The sequence below is a fragment of the Podarcis bocagei genome (assembly GCF_964188305.1).
Source record: "Podarcis bocagei genome assembly, chromosome: 2".
Classification (NCBI taxonomy): domain Eukaryota; kingdom Metazoa; phylum Chordata; class Lepidosauria; order Squamata; family Lacertidae; genus Podarcis; species Podarcis bocagei.
Genome location: NC_138126.1, coordinates 101,860,318 through 101,877,921, shown reverse-complemented (window position 1 = coordinate 101,877,921; position 17,604 = coordinate 101,860,318). Strand labels below are relative to the sequence as shown.

Genomic DNA, 17,604 nt, shown 5'->3' with positions numbered 1-17,604 from the left:
ATCAAGGATTACCAGCAGATGGGCATGCTTGGAAGGGAAGGAGCATCAGCTATGCATACCAAGAAACAGGGAGAAGGAGCCATGGATCCTTCAGGTGTTGAGTTAGGACAGGGATGGGGAGCTAGTCCAGATGTTGCTGGACTACGCTCCCATCACCCCAGGCCCATTGGCCATGCTGGCTGGGGCTGATGGAAACTGGAGTCCAGAAACATCTGGATGGGTCACACAGGCCTCCTACCCTTGGGTGAGGAACAAGGCCCTAGCTGTTTCTCTTCCTCAGCTCTGCTTGCACACCAAGAGTTGAGTAATGAACCCAGCATGTAAGGATGGCAACCGCTGCGCCTTATCGATGGGGGTCCCTCGCCCCTTCCACATGCACCCCTCAGCCTGGCACACCCACAAGCAGATCTTCGTAACACCTTGCGGTCCATGCAGGTTACGTGTTGTGGCTGCACGACAAGAGGGGGATCAGCAGCAGTGGAATTTTCACCCCAAGAAGGCCAATCAAGCAGAGTAGGGTTACGTCACAGCCCTGACAATGCATCAGATGAACACCGCACAGGCATCCGGCTTCAGGCGGAGCCCCTGAGCGGCCAGGAGAAGCAGGATGCTGGCCAGCCCCTCGGTGCCAAAAGAGAGCCAGGCAAGGCCCAGGGACCAGCCAAAGGCGATGCGGACGTGCTCGAAGCGCTGCTGGTCAAACATGCGCACTGTCTCGGCGAAGGCTGCGCTGGAGTAGCAGATGTAGGTGCTGGTTCCCGACAGGGTCAGCAGTGCTGGGGGGAAGGGGAAAGGGGACGGGTCAGTGCCAGTCCTGTAGCAGACACTGCCCCCGATCAGGGCTCATGCCATGCTGCTCCTAACCATGATAACTCAAAGGAGCATCCCAGTAAGTTTCTGAGCACAATTCAAAGTGTTGGTGCTGACTTTTAAAGCCCTAAACAGCCTCGGTCCAGTATACCTGAAGGAGCGTCTCCACCTCCATCGCTCGGCCCGGACACTGAGGTCCAGCACCGAGGGCCTTCTGGCGGTTCCCTCACTGCGAGAAGCCAAGTTACAGAGAACCAGGCAGAGGGCCTTCTCGGTAGTGGCACCCGCCCTGTGGAACGCCCTCCCACCAGATGTCAAAGAGAAAAATAACTACCAAACTTTTAGAAGACATCTGAAGGCAGCCCTGTTTAGGGAAGCTTTTAATGTTTAATAGGTTATTGTATTTTAGTGTTTTGTTGGAAGCCGCCCAGAGTGGCTGGTGGGCCCCACTGGTGGGAGGGTGTTCCACAGGGTGGGCCCCACTACAGAGAAGGCCCCTCTAGGAAAAGGATAACTCTTGATGCTAAACCTCTGCTGCTTTCACATCACCTGACCCTTTAATGGGAGAGGCCAGTGGCTGCATCTGGGACACCCTCATTTGTCCTACCACTGAGATAGGGTTCCCCAACCTCCACATGTCTTGTAAGACAGAGCTGTGTTAACAATAAAACATCATCAGGAATCCAGTCTGCAGTCAGTTCTCGAACAAGTGGCATGAAGGATAGCAAGTAGAGATTAGCTTTTATATCTACTTGACTGTCAGACCACCCATGCCCACATGGGGCCTGCAAGGAGAGCGGTTCTACCAGCCAAATAACTTTCCTTGTCCCAGTGTAAGTCAGCTTGGATCAAGTGCTAATCCCTGGTGCTTGCAAAGCAGAGATGAAGGACCTGTGGCCCTCCAGGTGTGCTTGGACTTCAGTTCCCATCTTAGTGGCTGGGGGCTGGCAAGAGTTGGAAACCAACAGGTGTTAGAATTCCTGCTCCGTGATTGCAGTCATGGGATTGTTGTCCATCACATGACGGTATATGTTTTGACTCCACAGAGTAGGAAGTGACGGAGACAGGATGTTTGTGTTACTGTGTTTCGTGAAGTGGGACTATTGTCCTTTGTTCTTTTTCTTTTTGCTGTCTGATGCTAGAGAGAGAGGGAGCCATGTTGCAGTGCTCCGTGTGTGTTTATATGTAAATAAAGTAGATTAGCCAAAATGCTGAGTTGCTGAGGTCTGTTACTCAAGCTGCGAAGACTACGGATCCCTAAGTGTGCCGATGTCTGTTGGCATCGGTTGCTGTGATGTTCGGGCTGAAGAAAGCTTTTGAAGCTCCCGAACAATCAACTAGGAGGGAGAGAACATGCCAGTCGGGTCCCACTCGAGTGTAGGCTGAGCTCTTAACATCAGGTCCCCCCATCCCTTCTGCAAAGGATTCTGGGTAGGCTCCTCTGCTGTTGTGAGCAGTCAAGAGTCCTGCTTTTTCTGCCTTCAAGGAAGGGGAAAGGCAGTGAGGACAGGTCAGGAGTCGATGATGAGACAATATGTGGTTCCCGTGGCACCAAGACCACAGGACACTCGTTTGCACCTTGATCTCACCAAGGGGCAGCTGACCTGATGGCACTAAGACAGAATCTGCTAAGCATTCCCTGAGAGCAAGTGTTTAATGACATTTTGCCATGTTGCGGGGGGTGGGGAGAGAGAGACTGATAAAGAAAGAAAACCTGGTTTCCCCCGCTCCAAAGACATAGCTTCACTCACCACCCAGCAGAAAATAGCAGCCTGTGAAGAGCAAAAGACGGGAGCTCTGGACCAAGGAACCGATGACCCCACAGATCCAGCCAAAGACGATCAAGACGAGGCTGAGAGGCAGCAGGACCACAAAGGCTCGATGCATGGCTGGCAGAGAGACAGAAGAGGGGGGACATCCAATGGAGGGGGAAAGCAGGATGGTGTATTAGAGAATAGGTGAATGCAGCTTTACAGATGACCCTAGAGGTCACTGGGTCCAACCGCTGGGCAATCCAGGGACCCTATTGCTACAGCATCCCCGATAGGTGGTCATCCAGCTTCTGCTTTTTAAAAGCCTCTGATGGAGAGCCTCCCACCTTTCTGTTTCCTCCCCGTGACATTTTATTTCAAGAAACAAATCGCCCTGCTTGCACCTCCGAAACAGTGCTCGTCTTCAACCATAATCTGATTTACAGAAGGGCTTCCAGCGATAAAGGCTGGGCTCACACTCCCGCTTACTGTGCACCTACTGCTTTTCCAGTGCTGGGTATTTAATCCATATTCACACATTATCTAAAACAGGCATTAATCCTGTTATAAAATACCACTGTCGGATGCAGCTGTTTCTCAAACCAGCTTCACACAGATTAAAGTCCTTAAACTCTGCCTGATTGGTCTATGGCCAAGGTGTGGACACTTTTGCCTAGGGTAAAGACGAAGGGGAGGGGGGACCAGCTTCACTGACCACTAAGGTGGCACAGTGAACACACTCTGAGACTCAACACCAGTGGTGCAACTCGAGGTGCCCCCAAATGACCACTCTTAAGTGTGGCAGATGATGGCAGCAAACAGGCCCAGCACCAGCACCTGGGGCTCATCCTGGCCACCACACCATCCTTTCTTGTTGCTGCTGCTACTTTTTATCATCATTAAAAACATTTTATAGCCAGGGGTGAGCTGACCAGGCATGTAACAGGGTTACAGATACTAATTTTATTATTTTTTTCTTTAAAAAAAATGTGATCCATTTCCACCACAAAATGGGATTTATTCCCACTTAAATGTGTTCAGCAAATGCAAGCTCTGTATCATCCCTGTAGTCCAGACGGTCCTATGACCCAAGTGAGTTTAAAATGTGAAGCTGTATATGCTCAGAGTGTATTTTCTTAAATTGGAGTTGGAGAATGTTTGCATTCCTTTTTAATTTGTTTGCTTTGCTCTAACATGGAGCAGTTGTAGAGCATGGAATAGTGATGGGAACAGAGAATATAAAGGTTGATTTTGTGCTTCATGACTGAACCCTGTTGGATCGGGCAAAAAGGCCTTCTAGTCCCAGTATCCTATTCTCACTGGATAAGCAGATGCTTATGAGAAGGCCACAAGTGCAGCAGGGCACTTACCACTTGGGATTCCCAGCAGCTGGGTTTTCAGAGGCATATGGCCTTCAACAGAGTGGACAGAACATTGCCATCATATCTAATGACCATTAACAGCCTTATCGTCCATGGGTTTGTCTAATCCTCTTTAAAGCTGACCAATTTGGTGGCCATTCCTACATCAGTCAATGTGGTAACACACACACACACAGCCATCTAAAAAGATTCCCCCCTGTAGCCACAAAGTCCAGGGTCCAAAATTACCCAACTTCATCATGCCACCCCCACCCCGAGAACACACTTCCAAACTCCATCTTGCTATACAGAGATTCCCACCACCATTCAAAAGGCTGAGCCCACATTAGGCTGCCTACTCACATATAAGATGCTGGAGCGATGCAGGAACTTGCCAACTCTCTGTGCCGAACGGGTCTATCAGAGGCGTGCAGGCGTTCTGCCCTGGGGGGAAGTGACAAGGAGAGGAACAGCATCAAAGGATGATCAGAGATCCAGCCACAGAGTTTGCCATTCCAAAATGCTGCCTCCCACCTTCAGCAGTGCTAACCTAGACAGGAATCTTTACATCTCCAACACATAATGTATCTGGGACCTTGAACAGACAAGAGAGGTGGAGCTAACTGGGTTGAGGTTGATTACCATGGGACTCCTCTTATTAAGCCCAGAGCCTTTCTTGTCAATAAGATGGGGTGGTGGGAGAGCACAGTGGTGGCTGGTGCCCATTGACACGGATGGGGAGGTAGGCAGTGAGATCAACAGTAGATGGAGCCTGAGCCAATGACAAAATCAACTACCGTATTTTTCGCTCCATAAGACGCACCTAGTTTTTAGAGGGGGAAAGCAAGGAAAAAAATATTCTGCGCAGAGCATGTAAGCGGCTCTCGCTTTTCTTGCTTTAAACCCTTCCGTCCCTCCTCCCGCTTCGCTGAGAAGCCAGCAGAGCAAGCTGTGCAGCTCTTGCTGAAGCCAGCAGAGCAAGAGCGATAGCTGCGCAGCACCTCTTGTTCTGCTGGCTTCCCAGCAAAGCAGGATGAGGGATAAAAGGGAGCCCTTACAAGGGAGCGTTGAGCAGAGCCTGGCAGCAGCTCTTGCTGACTTTTCAAGGTGTGGGAAGGACAGAGGGCAGCCCGTCAGTCCCTTCTCCCTTCTCAGGGAAAAGCCCCCAAAAGCTGCACACACGCTCCAAAAGCTGCACACATGCAGAGCAGAGCCTCCTGCCTGTATTCACTCCATAACACACACATTTCCCCTTACTTTTTAGGAGGGAAAAGGTGCGTCTTATGGAGCAAAAAATACGGTAATTCTAGTTTTTGCCCCATCCTCTTTCCTGTTGAGTTCTCCAAGGACAATGTAGACGGAGGAGGAGGAGGAAGCTGAAAGCCAGTACCATCCCCTGGACTGCCTGTAAGTAAAAAAGCCAAGGCAGGTGTGGTGCTGTCTGGGGGAAGTTGGTGGGGCAGGGCCCCATTTGCCCTAAAGGACCAGTCTCCACTAGGTGAGCAAATCAAAGCAGCTGGCCGACCTGCCTCACACTCATTTCTCCCTATGACATTGCCACAGCAGCTCCTTCATTCCCCTCTCTGATTTGTATCCATCCAAGGTACCTGAATTATCACTTTTTTGCAATGGAGGAGTAAGAACTGGGGCTAGGAAGTGCACTCTTCAGGTGTGGGGTGGAACTAGCAACTTGAAAACTTCTGATGGTCTTTGCACAGCACATACTGGTAATTATTTTTCCGCCTGTTTAAGTAATTGCAATGTGTTGTGCTGTATGGTTTTTAATTTTAATTGTTTTTTAAAAAAATATTGCTTCCTCTATGTCTATGAGTTCAGGTTACAATACAATAAAATGCCTAAAGTATAAGAAAAAGAGGCAATAAAGATGCAGTCAGAGACCAGTATGAATGGGCCACCTGAATGAATCTCACGGACCATTGTTTGGGAGCCCTCGCTCTAAAGGCCTGGAGGACTTTGAAGCTTCCCTTTCCTCCCAATAGGGCAAACTGGTGTTCATGCACCAGTTTCCGCTGACCCAAAAGGTTCCAAAATCCCAGAACCAAACAGCTTGAGAATGACAGCAATTGAACTTGACAGAGAGGAAAATTCCAACCTCAGCTGTATGGTTGTAAATGTACTTCTAGACTGTTGCTATTTGTGGGTCGGATTCAAATCACATGCCAACCAATACAGCCTGTGCAATTTTAGGGGAAATCAACACCATACATTTAAAGCACATGGTGCGCGCACACACACACACACCCCTTCGCAAGAATCCCAGAAACTTTACTTTCCCCCTACAAAGCTACAATTCCCAGCCCCATTAACGAACTATAGTTCCCACAAAACTGACCTTTTGCAGCAAGGAAAGTGTGGGGTGGGGGAGTAGGACACACTGGAACATGGGAGTAGCCAGAATTTATTGGGGGGACGGGCTCTATGGGGGGTGGGGGCAAGAACCGAGTTATCAGCGATGCAGTTGGTCAGTTAGTTAAGTATTTTTATTTATTTACTTGATTTGGGGGAGAGCAGCTGCCCCGCCCCCCCCCGGCTACGTCCATGCACTGGAAAATGTAGAATAAGAACGGCTTGATTCAAGGACTCCCGCAAAAAAAATCAGGATGGCTGCTCGATAAACAGGTGGCGTGGGAGCGACCTCCGAGAGCACAGCTCAGATGCCAGCAGCAGGCTCTACTCCGCCCGCCCCCGGCTGTGATTTATTTAGCAGGGGGCACATCCACATGAGCCCAGAGGTGCATCAACACCCAGGGGTGTCAGAACTCCTGATGGGCGCCAGAGCGTGAAAGCGAGCATTCGATGCGTCCCTCTGACATTTCATATCTTTGGTGGAAGTTCAATCGGGTCTCTCTTTTGAACAGAGAGCTGAAGAAAGCGCTGCCTCTGCTTCCCCCTCCCCTTTCCTCCTCTCTGACACCCCAGCCCTCCTTTCTCTCCAGGAGGGCGGATTCTTGGCTGCAATCCAGTTCTTTCCTTCTTTAATCTCTTCCCCCCACCCTCACCCCTCGGCCCCAGCACAGAAAGTTATAAATGCGTGAAAATCCGTGAACGTTAAAGCACCACCGGGATGGCTGAAATTCTTCGATTGCCAGCAAAAGGGGATGGAACAATTCCAGCTCGCCTTAACCTTATACCAGGATACTGCGATTATAAGGCACCGGGATCCCTTCTCCCCACCCCCAAATGTATACACAAACCAGGGAGCACAGTACTAGTTGCAGGTGAGCGTCGGGATAGCCCAGTTGGGTAGGAGAGCAGGGGCTTGGGGAAAGGGCAGCCAGAGCACCTGCTTTGCATGCAGATGGTCCCAGGATCAGTCCACGGCATCTCCAGGGACGACGGTGAGAGAACTCCGTGAGAAAACCTCGAGAGCTGCTGCCGGCCAGTGTTGGCAATACTGACCTAGGCGGACTAGAAATGCAGCGTCCTATCTTCCTAAACAAACGGGTGAAGCAGAATCAAGACGTCTCCAGGACGCAGAGACTTGAGTAGGGCAGAGGAATGCCGGCTGCCACAACTACTCACCACCAAGCGATCCATTTTGTAACCCGACGGCGATTCCTCCGTTAGCAGAAAGTTTTTTCACGACTACTGAAACCGGCAGATCCAAGCCTAAGCTCGTGTATAGGTTTTTAGTTTTGTGGGGTGGGGGGCGCTCGACCCCCGACGCGATCCACTTTGGATCGTAGAAAAAGCACCCTCCTCTCCGGATCCCAGGGGCAAGGGAAGCGCGGGCTGCTCCCGTCGCGAACCCGAGGAAAGAAGGCGCGCGCGGCGCATCCCTACCTTCGCAGAGGCGCCAGAGTCCGGAGTGGGAACTCAGCTGCTCGGCGTCCCGAGCGCTGCTGTTGGCCGAGTCCACGCTCACCAGGTACCAGTAATCGGTGCCCAGGGCCGCGGCCAGGAAGGCGAAGCTGAAGAGCCCGCTGAGCGCCGCGCCCAGGCAGAGCGCGCCGGGAGGCACCACCGCCAGGGCCCGGCGGCAGCCGCAGCACCTCGCCACCATCCCGCCGCCAGACTTGCTCGCACAGGCGCGGCCGCCCGCCGCCGACGCTGCTGCCTCTGGCGGCGGACACGTGGAGAGAAACAGCGGCAGCCGAGCGGGAGACTCTCCCTTTCTCACTGCAACGCTCCGGGGAGGGGGCGACGGAGAGAGTCAGGTGGAAACGCGCGCGCGCCCCCCAAGCCGCATCTTCGCGGGGGTTGGGGGGCGAAGCCACCGGGTATTTGCGCCCCAAATTGGAGCGGCCGCAAAAAGCCACCCTGCCAGCAGCAAGCTTCAAGGTCAAAGGCTCCCTTCGAGGAAGCTGCGATCCTCTTTCCAATTAAGTCGTGCCCCCCCCCCCCAGGCTCAGTTCAGTGGAAGGTGGATCCCCCGGGCCTCTTGTCCCTTAGAGGGCGCCTCTCATCATCCCGCCATTCTGAGAGCAGGGAGGGAGAGCGCCGCTCAGGAGACTTTCCCCCGTGTTTGCTTTCCCGCTCAGGAAAGCGCGCGCGCGGCCCCGGCTGGACTTGCAGCTCCTCTGGCGAGCGAGGTTTAAACCAGAAGCAGGCGCTCCTTCTTGGACGGATACCTGGAAGACCCCGAGGTCTCTTCCTTTCCTTCCCCTGCAGAGACCAGCCACGTCCCTCAGCCTTGCTTCTCAAAAGAGCCGGTCTACTACATCTCCTAGCTGCATGGGAGAGCGCTGCTTTCCTTGCAAAAGGCCCCCAGGTTGAGTCACTGGCTATGAGAGGATGGGAGAGCAGCTGCTAGTCAGTGTAGGCAATACTGGTCTAGATGGGCTAATGGCCCTACTCCTATGGTTCCCCCGTCTCAGGAGCCCCCAACTGGAATGGATTTCAGAATGAAAGAGGCAAGCCACCGTGCTTAAAGAGGGGCTGCTTGCTACTCCTTTGGTTTTTTGCCTGCCCTTCTGCCAGGGCACCAGAGAAGGCCTTCCCCCTCCATTCCTAGGCACTCACAACAAGCCTGTGAGGCAGGCTGAGAGTGACTGGCGAGCTTCATGGCTAACATAAATGAGAACCTGCAACAAACACAGACTCTCATTTAAGAGCTAAGCTGGGCGTTGAAAACAAACAACGCCTAGACAGAGCTCTGATAGTAAATCAAAATAATAAGAGGCAGCTGGGGAAAGAGCTTTTGATGAGTATAAGGGTTTTTTTGTACAGTGGGTGGGGTTAGTAAGCGACAATACCATCAGCTTTGGAGTTAACACAGAATGTGAAGACGTTGGATATCGTTAAGTGACCTAGTGGTAAGCTTTATGTTCGCTGACGTTTTTTTATTTTAAATTGTTAATTGTAGAGCTGTCAGTTAAAGTGTTGTTGGCACCTGTCTCTCTCTAGAGACAATCGCAAGCCTGGGCAGTGCGTATGGAGGTCCTGGGCTGTCCAGACAAGACCCCCCCCCCAGCGTCTCTGATGTAGTCCAAAGGAAAACAGAGCAATACATTTGGCACCAGCTTGGCTGCCGGGGTTGCTGGAAGGAGACATGCAAGGCACCATACAACCATCCTAGGGAATACACTCCGGATTTGTGTAGGGCTTACTCCTTAGCCCACAGGTTTTCAACCTTTTTGGGTCCACAGCTCCCTTGACCAAGTGCATTCTTTCTGCAGCACCCCTGTGGGGCGCAGAAGCCCAGTTATGTCACCCTTGCCTGCAGAGCCAGCAGCCTCTCACCCCTTTTTGAACACCCTCCTTGTGGTGTTCCCTCAGCCTTCTCTCTTTTCCTTGGGAGTCTTCTGGGCAGCCGCTGCCTCTGGTCTCTGAGCTGCACTCCCTGTCCCAAAGAGAGGTGCCCCCTCACGCTGCCCCACAAGGGCCTGGGAAGCACCCCATGGACAGCTCCCAAGGAACCATTCACTTGGGGAGCTTGTAGCCAGGGCTGCCGCAACAAACAGCTGTGCGAGCCTTTGGGAGGCAGAGATGTGAGGGCATCAGAGGAAGGAGGTAAGGTAAGATGTGAACCAAAACACCTCAAAACTATTTACTTTAAAAAATATATATATTTTTTCGATTTCAGGAGACTTTTGAAGGACTATAGTGACTGCTGGACAATTTCATATGTATGCAATACTTGTAATATGCAATGATAGCACTGAAAGTTTTTTAAAAATGAAGAAAAAAGAAAATCATTAGTCCTGGTGGCCCCAATGAAAACATCTGCAAATGTATTGGATCCATTAGTGTGAAGATTCCAATTTAAGTGCAAATCATTCTCTCTTTTTTCAGTTATGTTTGTGCATAAAAATCATGTTACAAGTAAAAACAGAACAAGGTGTGCATGGCAAAGGAGAAGTGCACATCACACTTCATTTCTTGAAAACACAGACTTTATTTTTCTGTATTAAAATTGTTATGGATTTTGTAATTTTATATATATATAACATAAGATTATAATCACAGCATTTTTTGTGTAATTCATTCTTGTGCCTATGGGGCAATAAGTGCAAACGAATAAAAAAAACCACCAGTAGGACTGTACTGCACATCCTTTTTAGGAACCTTCTCTGTCATGACCATTTTGAGTTAAAACTACCAGATTTGCATACCATATATTTGGTACTCCCTGCCCCCACCTCATCCTAATAATTCACAGTAATGATGTTTTCACTGAGCTTTTTAATATGACATTAACATTACTATGACATTCCAGTTAAATTAGACTACCTTAGTGAATCTATATATTTGGCATTATTGTCCTAATGTGCAGGATAAGCCACAGAAATCAGTGGAGAGCTGCAGATATCTTCATTCAGCCCTTAAGTGCAACTTGACCAGAGCCACAGGTGTGAATGCATGAACGCAGTCGAGAGGCCTTTGGGTCTTGTCTAAGTTCCAAACAGCCCTGCCTCAGGAGCTACCACAGCATAGTACCGTGATCCTAACCATATTAGGGAAGACACACTTGGGACTTGCTTATGAGTAAACAGACAGAGGTTGATGGGCTTTTTCTCGTTGTAATGCACCCCCCCATAAAAAAACACCCCAGAAATTTTGTTCAGTGGCTGTTGGAACAGAACAAGGGTGGGTGTTTGAAGAGAAAAAGATAGTTGGGCTGCTGCTGCTGGGTGTAAGAAGCCCGCCGAGGAGCCGAAATTGAGCATTTAGGGTCAGTTTGTTTTGTTCATATACAGCAGTTGCAAAGAGAAGGTATTTTGTAAACATCGGGGAATGCTTCCCCTCCCCTCCACTGGCAGACTGCAAACCAACGTTTCACTTTCTATTCATATTACATGTTTTGTTAGAGGAAGAGAGGCAAATGTTTACTTTGCCAGAAAATTAAAGGGACTGATTGGCATGTTTAAGCCTCATTGTATTCAGTGGAGATAGTACACTGGGAACATTACATACGCAACAATTCAATTGCATTACGTGTCTTCTCAGCACGTTTTTCCAAGTCGTTAATTTTCTGGTTAATTTCCTTTCTCTAGGAGAAAAACAGAAAGGAAGTCCTGTTAGTAACTAATGAAAAGGAAAGTGTTTGAGCTGTAAAGTGGAATACAAGAGGAGGGCTTTGCTGCAGGTAGGGGTGGGCAGTGGCTATTCACTTTGAGAAGCAAGCAGGAAAACCATACAACAGCAGGGAAAGCCAAACTGATCTCACAGTTGCAGCCAAACCAGTGAAGAACACTATCTTCAAATCAAGGCGGTTCTATGGGCAAGAGACTGTGTATGATCTGGTGTGGAGGAGGGTGGGGTGCTAAATGACCATTTTGAAACTAGGGCAAGGTTTCCCAAACTTGAGTCCCCAGCTGTTTTTGGACTACAGTCCCCATATTCCCTGACCCCTGGTCCTGATAGCTAGGGATGGTGGAAGTTGTAGTCCAAAAACTGCTAGAGACACAATTTTGGCAAACACTGTTGTAGGGAGAACAGGAAGAGCTTGAGTACATTCACAGCTCCCTGCAAACCATACTTACGACCAAGGCCTTCATTCTCTCTTTGCAAAGTCTCATAAACTCTTGCAGTGTCAGGTCCTTAATATCTTTCTGGAGAGCCAGAAATGCACAGTTGGGAGAGTGTTTCCGGTGCTCTTCCCTAGAAAGAAGGACAAACTATATTAGCACAATGGTTCTTAAAGGATAAGGCAGACCTCTCTGGGGTTCAGAGTGAAGAGCTACTAAGAGATTTAAAACTTTTCACAAATCTTACAGGGATAAAGGTAGCATATGCGAGCCCAACATTTACACGGATTTAGAGGCTTTAACTCATGGGTAGGCAAACTAAGGCCCGAGGGTTGGATCCGGCCCAATCACCTTCTAAATCTGGTCCGCGGACGGTCCGGGAATCAGCATGTTTTGACATGAGTAGAATGTGCCCTTTTATTTAAAATGCATCTCTGGGTTATTTGTGGGGCATAGGAATTCGTTCATTATTATTTTTTTCAAAATATAGTCCGGCCCCCCACAAGATCTGAGGGACAGTGGACCAGCCCCCTGCTGAAAAAGTTTGCTCACCCCTAAATTCAGCTACTGAAACTGCCTTTCTCTTGAAGACGTTAAATGTTTACGCTGCTCAGTTTAAGACCGCTTGATGTCATATGCCAGCTTTACATTCAGCAGTGGATTGCACAGCACCAGCTGGTCTTGTAATAACTTCTGAAATAACATATCTGATCTCCTGAATTAAAGTAGAATAGATGACATCCCTCCTCGCTCCCTAGGCTTTCCACCAAATTTTTGAATTGTTCAATTTTTCTGTGAAAATTAGGGCAATCGGTGTAGGAAAATTTTCTCGTGCCCTAGAGAGTAATATAATCTAGCATGCTTCTTTTACTTGTAAACAAAGGCAGAAACATTGAAAGTGTCAAGCTTCCCTAATATTTAGTTGCTACTGGCATCCATTCATTGTTACTAATGAAACAGAACCTTTTCCAAAGGGGCATGGGGCGGGAAATCAGTAGAAATTTACTACCCCACCACTGGTCCAGTATAGGATGCTTGTTCTAAGTCTCTAGGTTAGGCCTGCTTCAAAGCAAATCACTTGCTGCCAATATGGACACAGAACTTTCTCACTGTTTTAACCTGTCCCTGTCCCTGTCCCTTTACCTAAGGGCAAGGTGTTATGCTGCTGTTTGTTTTTTGTATGCGCAGGGCAGACATATTTGGAAGCAGATAATCTTATAAATTTTGGGGGAGGTTGGGAAAGTGATCAAGCAAATTCATTTGCAGATGAAGCTCAGATAGCTATTTTTAGTGCCTTGATATGCACTTCAGAGGAAGGAGCTGGGTTTTAATAGTGGTATCTAAGTGAGAAACGACTTACATGGCCAGGAAGGTGGGGCTGCACTGGAGAAAACTGCTATGTGAGCCAGCAAAAGAACTGGGAGACGCTGCAAAGCCGATGAGAGACACATTTAGCTGTGTGCTGTACTGGAAGTTGGGGGTTTCCTGGTAACAGAATGGGGAAGCAATATCTTTTGGGGTATTAATGCTTTGAGACCCTCCACCCTATGCTTAGGTTTTTAAATAAATGTGTAAATAAAACCATGACTCCACTGATCTCATTCCAAGGAAACACCAGACTCGGCTATGCAGGCAGTTTTCAGACACACCTGCCTTTGAGGCTAGTCAATAGAGAGCCCTTATTAGCATTACTGGCTTGCAGAGCAGCCAGGGGAATTTGGTCTGATTAGTGTTGTGCAGTGTGGCATCAGGAACATGGAGCAGATTTAATATTCACTCTTTGCAAATGCAGTCCACACTATACAGTGGTGCCTCGCAAGACAAAATTAATCCGTTCCGCGAGTCTCTTCGTCTTGCGGTTTTTTCGTCTTGTGAAGCACGGCTATTAGTGGCTATTAGCGGCTTAGCAGCTATTAACGGCTTAGCGGCTTTAAGAAAAAGGAAACAAACTCGCAAGAACTCGCAAGACGTTTCGTCTTGCGAAGCAAGCCCATAGGGAAATTTGTCTTGCGGAACGACTCAAAAAACGGAAAACTCTTTCGTCTTGCGCGTTTTTCGTCTTGCTAGGCATTTGTCTTGCGAGGTACCACTGTACTGCATAATCTAACCACCTGCTTAAATGTAGCCAGATGTTCAAAGATCAAATAAACTAGATAAATGTAATCTGCCTATGACAAGTGGTCTCCCTGGGTCTAAAGTAGCCATATTGGGCTTTTGGCAAAGGAAAGGAAAGATGGAAGATGTGGACAAACCATCTAAATTACTTGTACCCTATATTAAGCTTGCAGATTTGCTTCCTTCATCCCTGTAGCATCTGTGAAACATTATGTTCTGTCTTGGTAAAAAGGCAGATATGCCTATCCCGAGCACTTATTTGGAGACACTGCAAGTCAGCAGATCCAACAACAAAATACTTACATAGGGTCATCATCCGGCTCCCATCCCTCCAGCTCCTTAAAACATATGAAGCACTGGGCCACGTCGGGTGCATTGTCACTAGGACAGTGAACAAATCCAGCTTCTGCCATCTGGGAAGAGAGAGGGGAGGAAAGTTGTTCAACAAGTGTACATTCAACAATCACACATCCAAAGAGTTAGGGTGAGCAGTGAGGTAGGCAAGTTTGCTGCTGATACTAAATTGCTCAGGGTAGTTAAAACTAAAAGGGATTGTGAAGTCCAGTGGTACCTCTGGTTACATACTTAAATTCGTTCTGGAGGTCCGTTCTTAACCTAAAACCGTTTTTAACCCGAGGTACCACTTTAGCTAATGGGGCTTCCTGCTGCCGCTGTGCGATTTCTGTTCTCACCCTGAGGTAGAGTTCTTAACCCGAGGTACTACTTACGGGTTAGCGGAGTCTGTAAGTCGAAGTGTTTATAACCCGAGGTGTTTGAAACCCGAGGTACCACTGTACTCCAAAAGGGTCTCCCCAAACTGGATGAATAAGCAGCAAAGTGGGAAACGCAAATTCAGTTTAAGCAAGTGTAAAGAGCTGCACATTAGGGGCAAAAATTATATGTATTTCACGGGGTCCAGAGTGGTAGTGACTGACCAGGAACAAGACCTTGGGCTATAGAGAATAATCTGATGAAGGTGTTGACCCAGTGTGTGATAGCTGTGGAAAGACAAATGCCAAGCTAGGGATCATTAGGAAAATAAATCAAATTGAATTAAAAATAAAAATGTCAGTATCAAAATACTGTTTTCCAAACTGAAGGTGCAACCACACTTGGAATACTGTTTACAGTTCTGATGGTCTCACCTTAAAAATTATATTGAACAGCTGGAAACGGGAAAAGGGAAACCAAAATGATCAAGAGGGTGGAGCAACCTCCCTGATAGGGAAGGTCACTTTGGGTTTTTTTAGTTTAGTAGAGAAAAGGCAACCAAGAGGAGACATGATAGAAGTGTGTAAAAATATGCATGGAATGCAGGAAGTAGATAAGGAGGAGGCAAGCTGGCTGGGAGAAATGGGTCCCTCACCCGGTCTGGAGTGCATGAGCAGTCGGAGGCAAAGGGCCACTGGTCGAAAGTGGCGACTCGGTGCTCCTTCAGAAACTCCTCGAATCCCGGCCGAACTTGCAGACCCGCAGAAGCAGCTTCCACCTCCATTCCTGCCACGTTCAAAACACCGCGGTCAGAACAACGGCCGAGCAAAGGATGACGGGAAATCGGCCGCTATTCGCTGAGCATGCCGGGAGTTGTAGTTCTCTTTATAAAATGCAGTTAGAGGAGATAAGAGGCAAAACTGCGCACGTTTTAAAGACCAGAAACACAAGACAGGACGAACTCTTTAAAATGCCTCTATGAGGTCTCCGTTGTTCTTGCTGGAACAGGCAAATAAGGCTGTATTTCCGAAAGTTAGAGGCAGAAGAAACAAAACAAAACAATAATAATATGGATTTAGAAACCTCGCTTCCCACGTGATGGAGAAAGAAGCTAAAGACACGTGTAAAATCGTTTCACTAAAATAGGCCGCGATCCTAACTTCCTATTAAGGAGGACACACTTGGGACTTGCTCCTGAGTAAACAGACAGAGGTTGGTGGGCTTTTTCTCGTCGTAATGCACCCCACCCCCCCCCAAAAAAAAATCCCCAAAATTTTGTTCAGTGGCTGTTGGAACAGAACGAGGGTGGGTGTTTGAAAGAGAAAAAGATAGTTGGGCTGCTGCTCCTGGGTGTAAGAAGTCCGCCGAGGAGCTGAAATCGAGCATTTAGGGTTAGTTTGTTTTTTTGATATACAGCAGTTGCAAAGAGAAGGTATTTTGTTAACATCAGGGAATGCCCCACCACCACGAGAATGCAAACCAACGTTTCACTTTCTATTCATATTACATGTTTTGCTAGAGGAAGAGAGGCGAACTTCGCCAGAAAATTAAAGGGACTGATCTGCATGCTTAAGCCCCATTATATTCCACGAAGATTGATCTCTGGTGAGCATGTAGTTTATGGCTGCAGTGCTTTTTTTATTACAGGCACTTGGCTTAGTTGCTCTCTTTCTTAGTTTTATTATCTCTTGGCTTGCTGCTCCACTTGGATCACAGTAGCTTTTGATAGTATACTGTAGTTTGTTATGAACCACCTTCCACTGCTATAAGGAAAAGCAAGATATAAATATATTAAACAAACACATGCTTAATCATGTCTTTCAATGTCTCGGAATAAAGGTCAGCCATTTAAAAGAAATGAACAAACAAAGGTGATGTGCAGCACAAGCCTGATTTCAACAGAGCTCCCCCTCAAATATGTATAGAACGGTGTGCAGTTTAACAGTGTACTTGTATGCCACATTAAATTAAATGGGGTTTATTCCTAGGCAAGTGTATATAGGACTGGAACTTCAGATTCTCCCCGTACCCTGCTCCAGCTATCGGAATTGTGAAAATCAGCTTTAACTTGCATCTACCCTCCCACGCAGAACTTCCAGTTTTCAGATGTGCTTTGAAGTGAGGCGTACTGACATATGCAAACCAGAGTTTAATTCCGCCAAATTAAACATTATGTTCTGCTACTCTGTATTGCTAAATGGGGCCGATCTGGGGGAGATTTTTTGCAGAGTATAAGAACACTCTCTAAAAATAAAAAGCTAAGTGTTGTATCCAATGGTGGCTTTGCACCAGCTGGTAGTAACTAGTGGAAGTGCTTTCACAAGCAGGGTAGCATCTGATCCTCCTTGCACCCAGTACCTCTACTGCTGGTGGATCTTCTGGAACAATACAGCACATATGGCACAGAGGGGTGCAGTTGATGGGGGGGGGGGAATTGATGAAAATGCCTTGCAGAAGTGCTTCTGTTAGCATAAAGCCATTATAAGAAGCTGGGCTAAATACTTCATTAGGTCAGACTTGGTTCAGTGCCTGGAATCCAGGAGTCTTGGAGCATGCCCAGGCTGAAAGGAAAGCATTTTGAACTGCAAGGAGGAAGAGTGCTCATGTTTGGGTCTCACTTGTTGGTTTCCTACAGGCACCTGTCTAGTGAGTGTGTGAACCAGGATGCTGGGCTAGACTGGCCCTTGGCCTCTTCTTAGGATTTAGTTATCATAATTCTGTGCAGCACTCAACACCTGAATGCAAAAAGGGGCAGAGAAAGTAATTAAACACTCATCTGATCTCCGACTGTTGACATCCCCCAATTCGTGGCACAATAATCATTACAATTGACGTTATTTGCGCAAGGTCTTGAGATGTATTTCTTAACTTTGGCCCATTCCAAGGCAAGAGCATAACTAACCGGCTGTCGCAGCACAGTTGTTA

At 48.1% G+C, this 17,604-nt stretch overlaps 2 protein-coding genes across 2 annotated transcripts; both read right to left on the bottom strand.

The window, feature by feature from the left end:
• Positions 1 to 115: 115 nt before the first annotated feature.
• TMEM235 (transmembrane protein 235) lies at positions 116 to 7,979 on the bottom strand. The gene is made up of 4 exons (XM_081184892.1): positions 7,727 to 7,979; positions 4,286 to 4,366; positions 2,562 to 2,699; positions 116 to 776 (listed from the first exon to the last, which is right to left on the bottom strand). The coding sequence occupies exons 1-4, from the start codon at positions 7,944 to 7,946 to the stop codon at positions 544 to 546; spliced, it is 672 nt and encodes a 223-aa protein (XP_081041018.1). The 5' UTR covers positions 7,947 to 7,979; the 3' UTR covers positions 116 to 543.
• Positions 7,980 to 11,240: 3,261 nt separating this feature from the next.
• On the bottom strand, positions 11,241 to 15,501 carry BIRC5 (baculoviral IAP repeat containing 5). The gene is made up of 4 exons (XM_081184900.1): positions 15,335 to 15,501; positions 14,272 to 14,381; positions 11,869 to 11,986; positions 11,241 to 11,375 (listed from the first exon to the last, which is right to left on the bottom strand). The coding sequence occupies exons 1-4, from the start codon at positions 15,461 to 15,463 to the stop codon at positions 11,292 to 11,294; spliced, it is 441 nt and encodes a 146-aa protein (XP_081041026.1). The 5' UTR covers positions 15,464 to 15,501; the 3' UTR covers positions 11,241 to 11,291.
• Positions 15,502 to 17,604: the final 2,103 nt, after the last annotated feature.

What these genes read in the sequence shown, in the direction of transcription:
- TMEM235 (XM_081184892.1), bottom strand. Translation starts at nt 7,946, where the DNA reads ATGGTGGCGAGGTGCTGCGGCTGCCGCCGGGCCCTGGCGGTGGTGCCT. An exon ending in ACTCTGGCGCCTCTGCGAAG is followed by an intron (nt 4,367 to 7,726) that starts GTAGGGATGCGC and finishes ACTTCCCCCCAG; the next exon opens with GGCAGAACGCCTGCACGCCT. An exon ending in CTGCTATTTTCTGCTGGGTG is followed by an intron (nt 777 to 2,561) that starts GTGAGTGAAGCT and finishes CCTTCCCCCCAG; the next exon opens with CACTGCTGACCCTGTCGGGA.
- BIRC5 (XM_081184900.1), bottom strand. Translation starts at nt 15,463, where the DNA reads ATGGAGGTGGAAGCTGCTTCTGCGGGTCTGCAAGTTCGGCCGGGATTC. An exon ending in GCTCATGCACTCCAGACCGG is followed by an intron (nt 14,382 to 15,334) that starts GTGAGGGACCCA and finishes CTCTCTTCCCAG; the next exon opens with ATGGCAGAAGCTGGATTTGT. An exon ending in AGAGAATGAAGGCCTTGGTC is followed by an intron (nt 11,376 to 11,868) that starts GTAAGTATGGTT and finishes TTTTTCTCCTAG; the next exon opens with AGAAAGGAAATTAACCAGAA.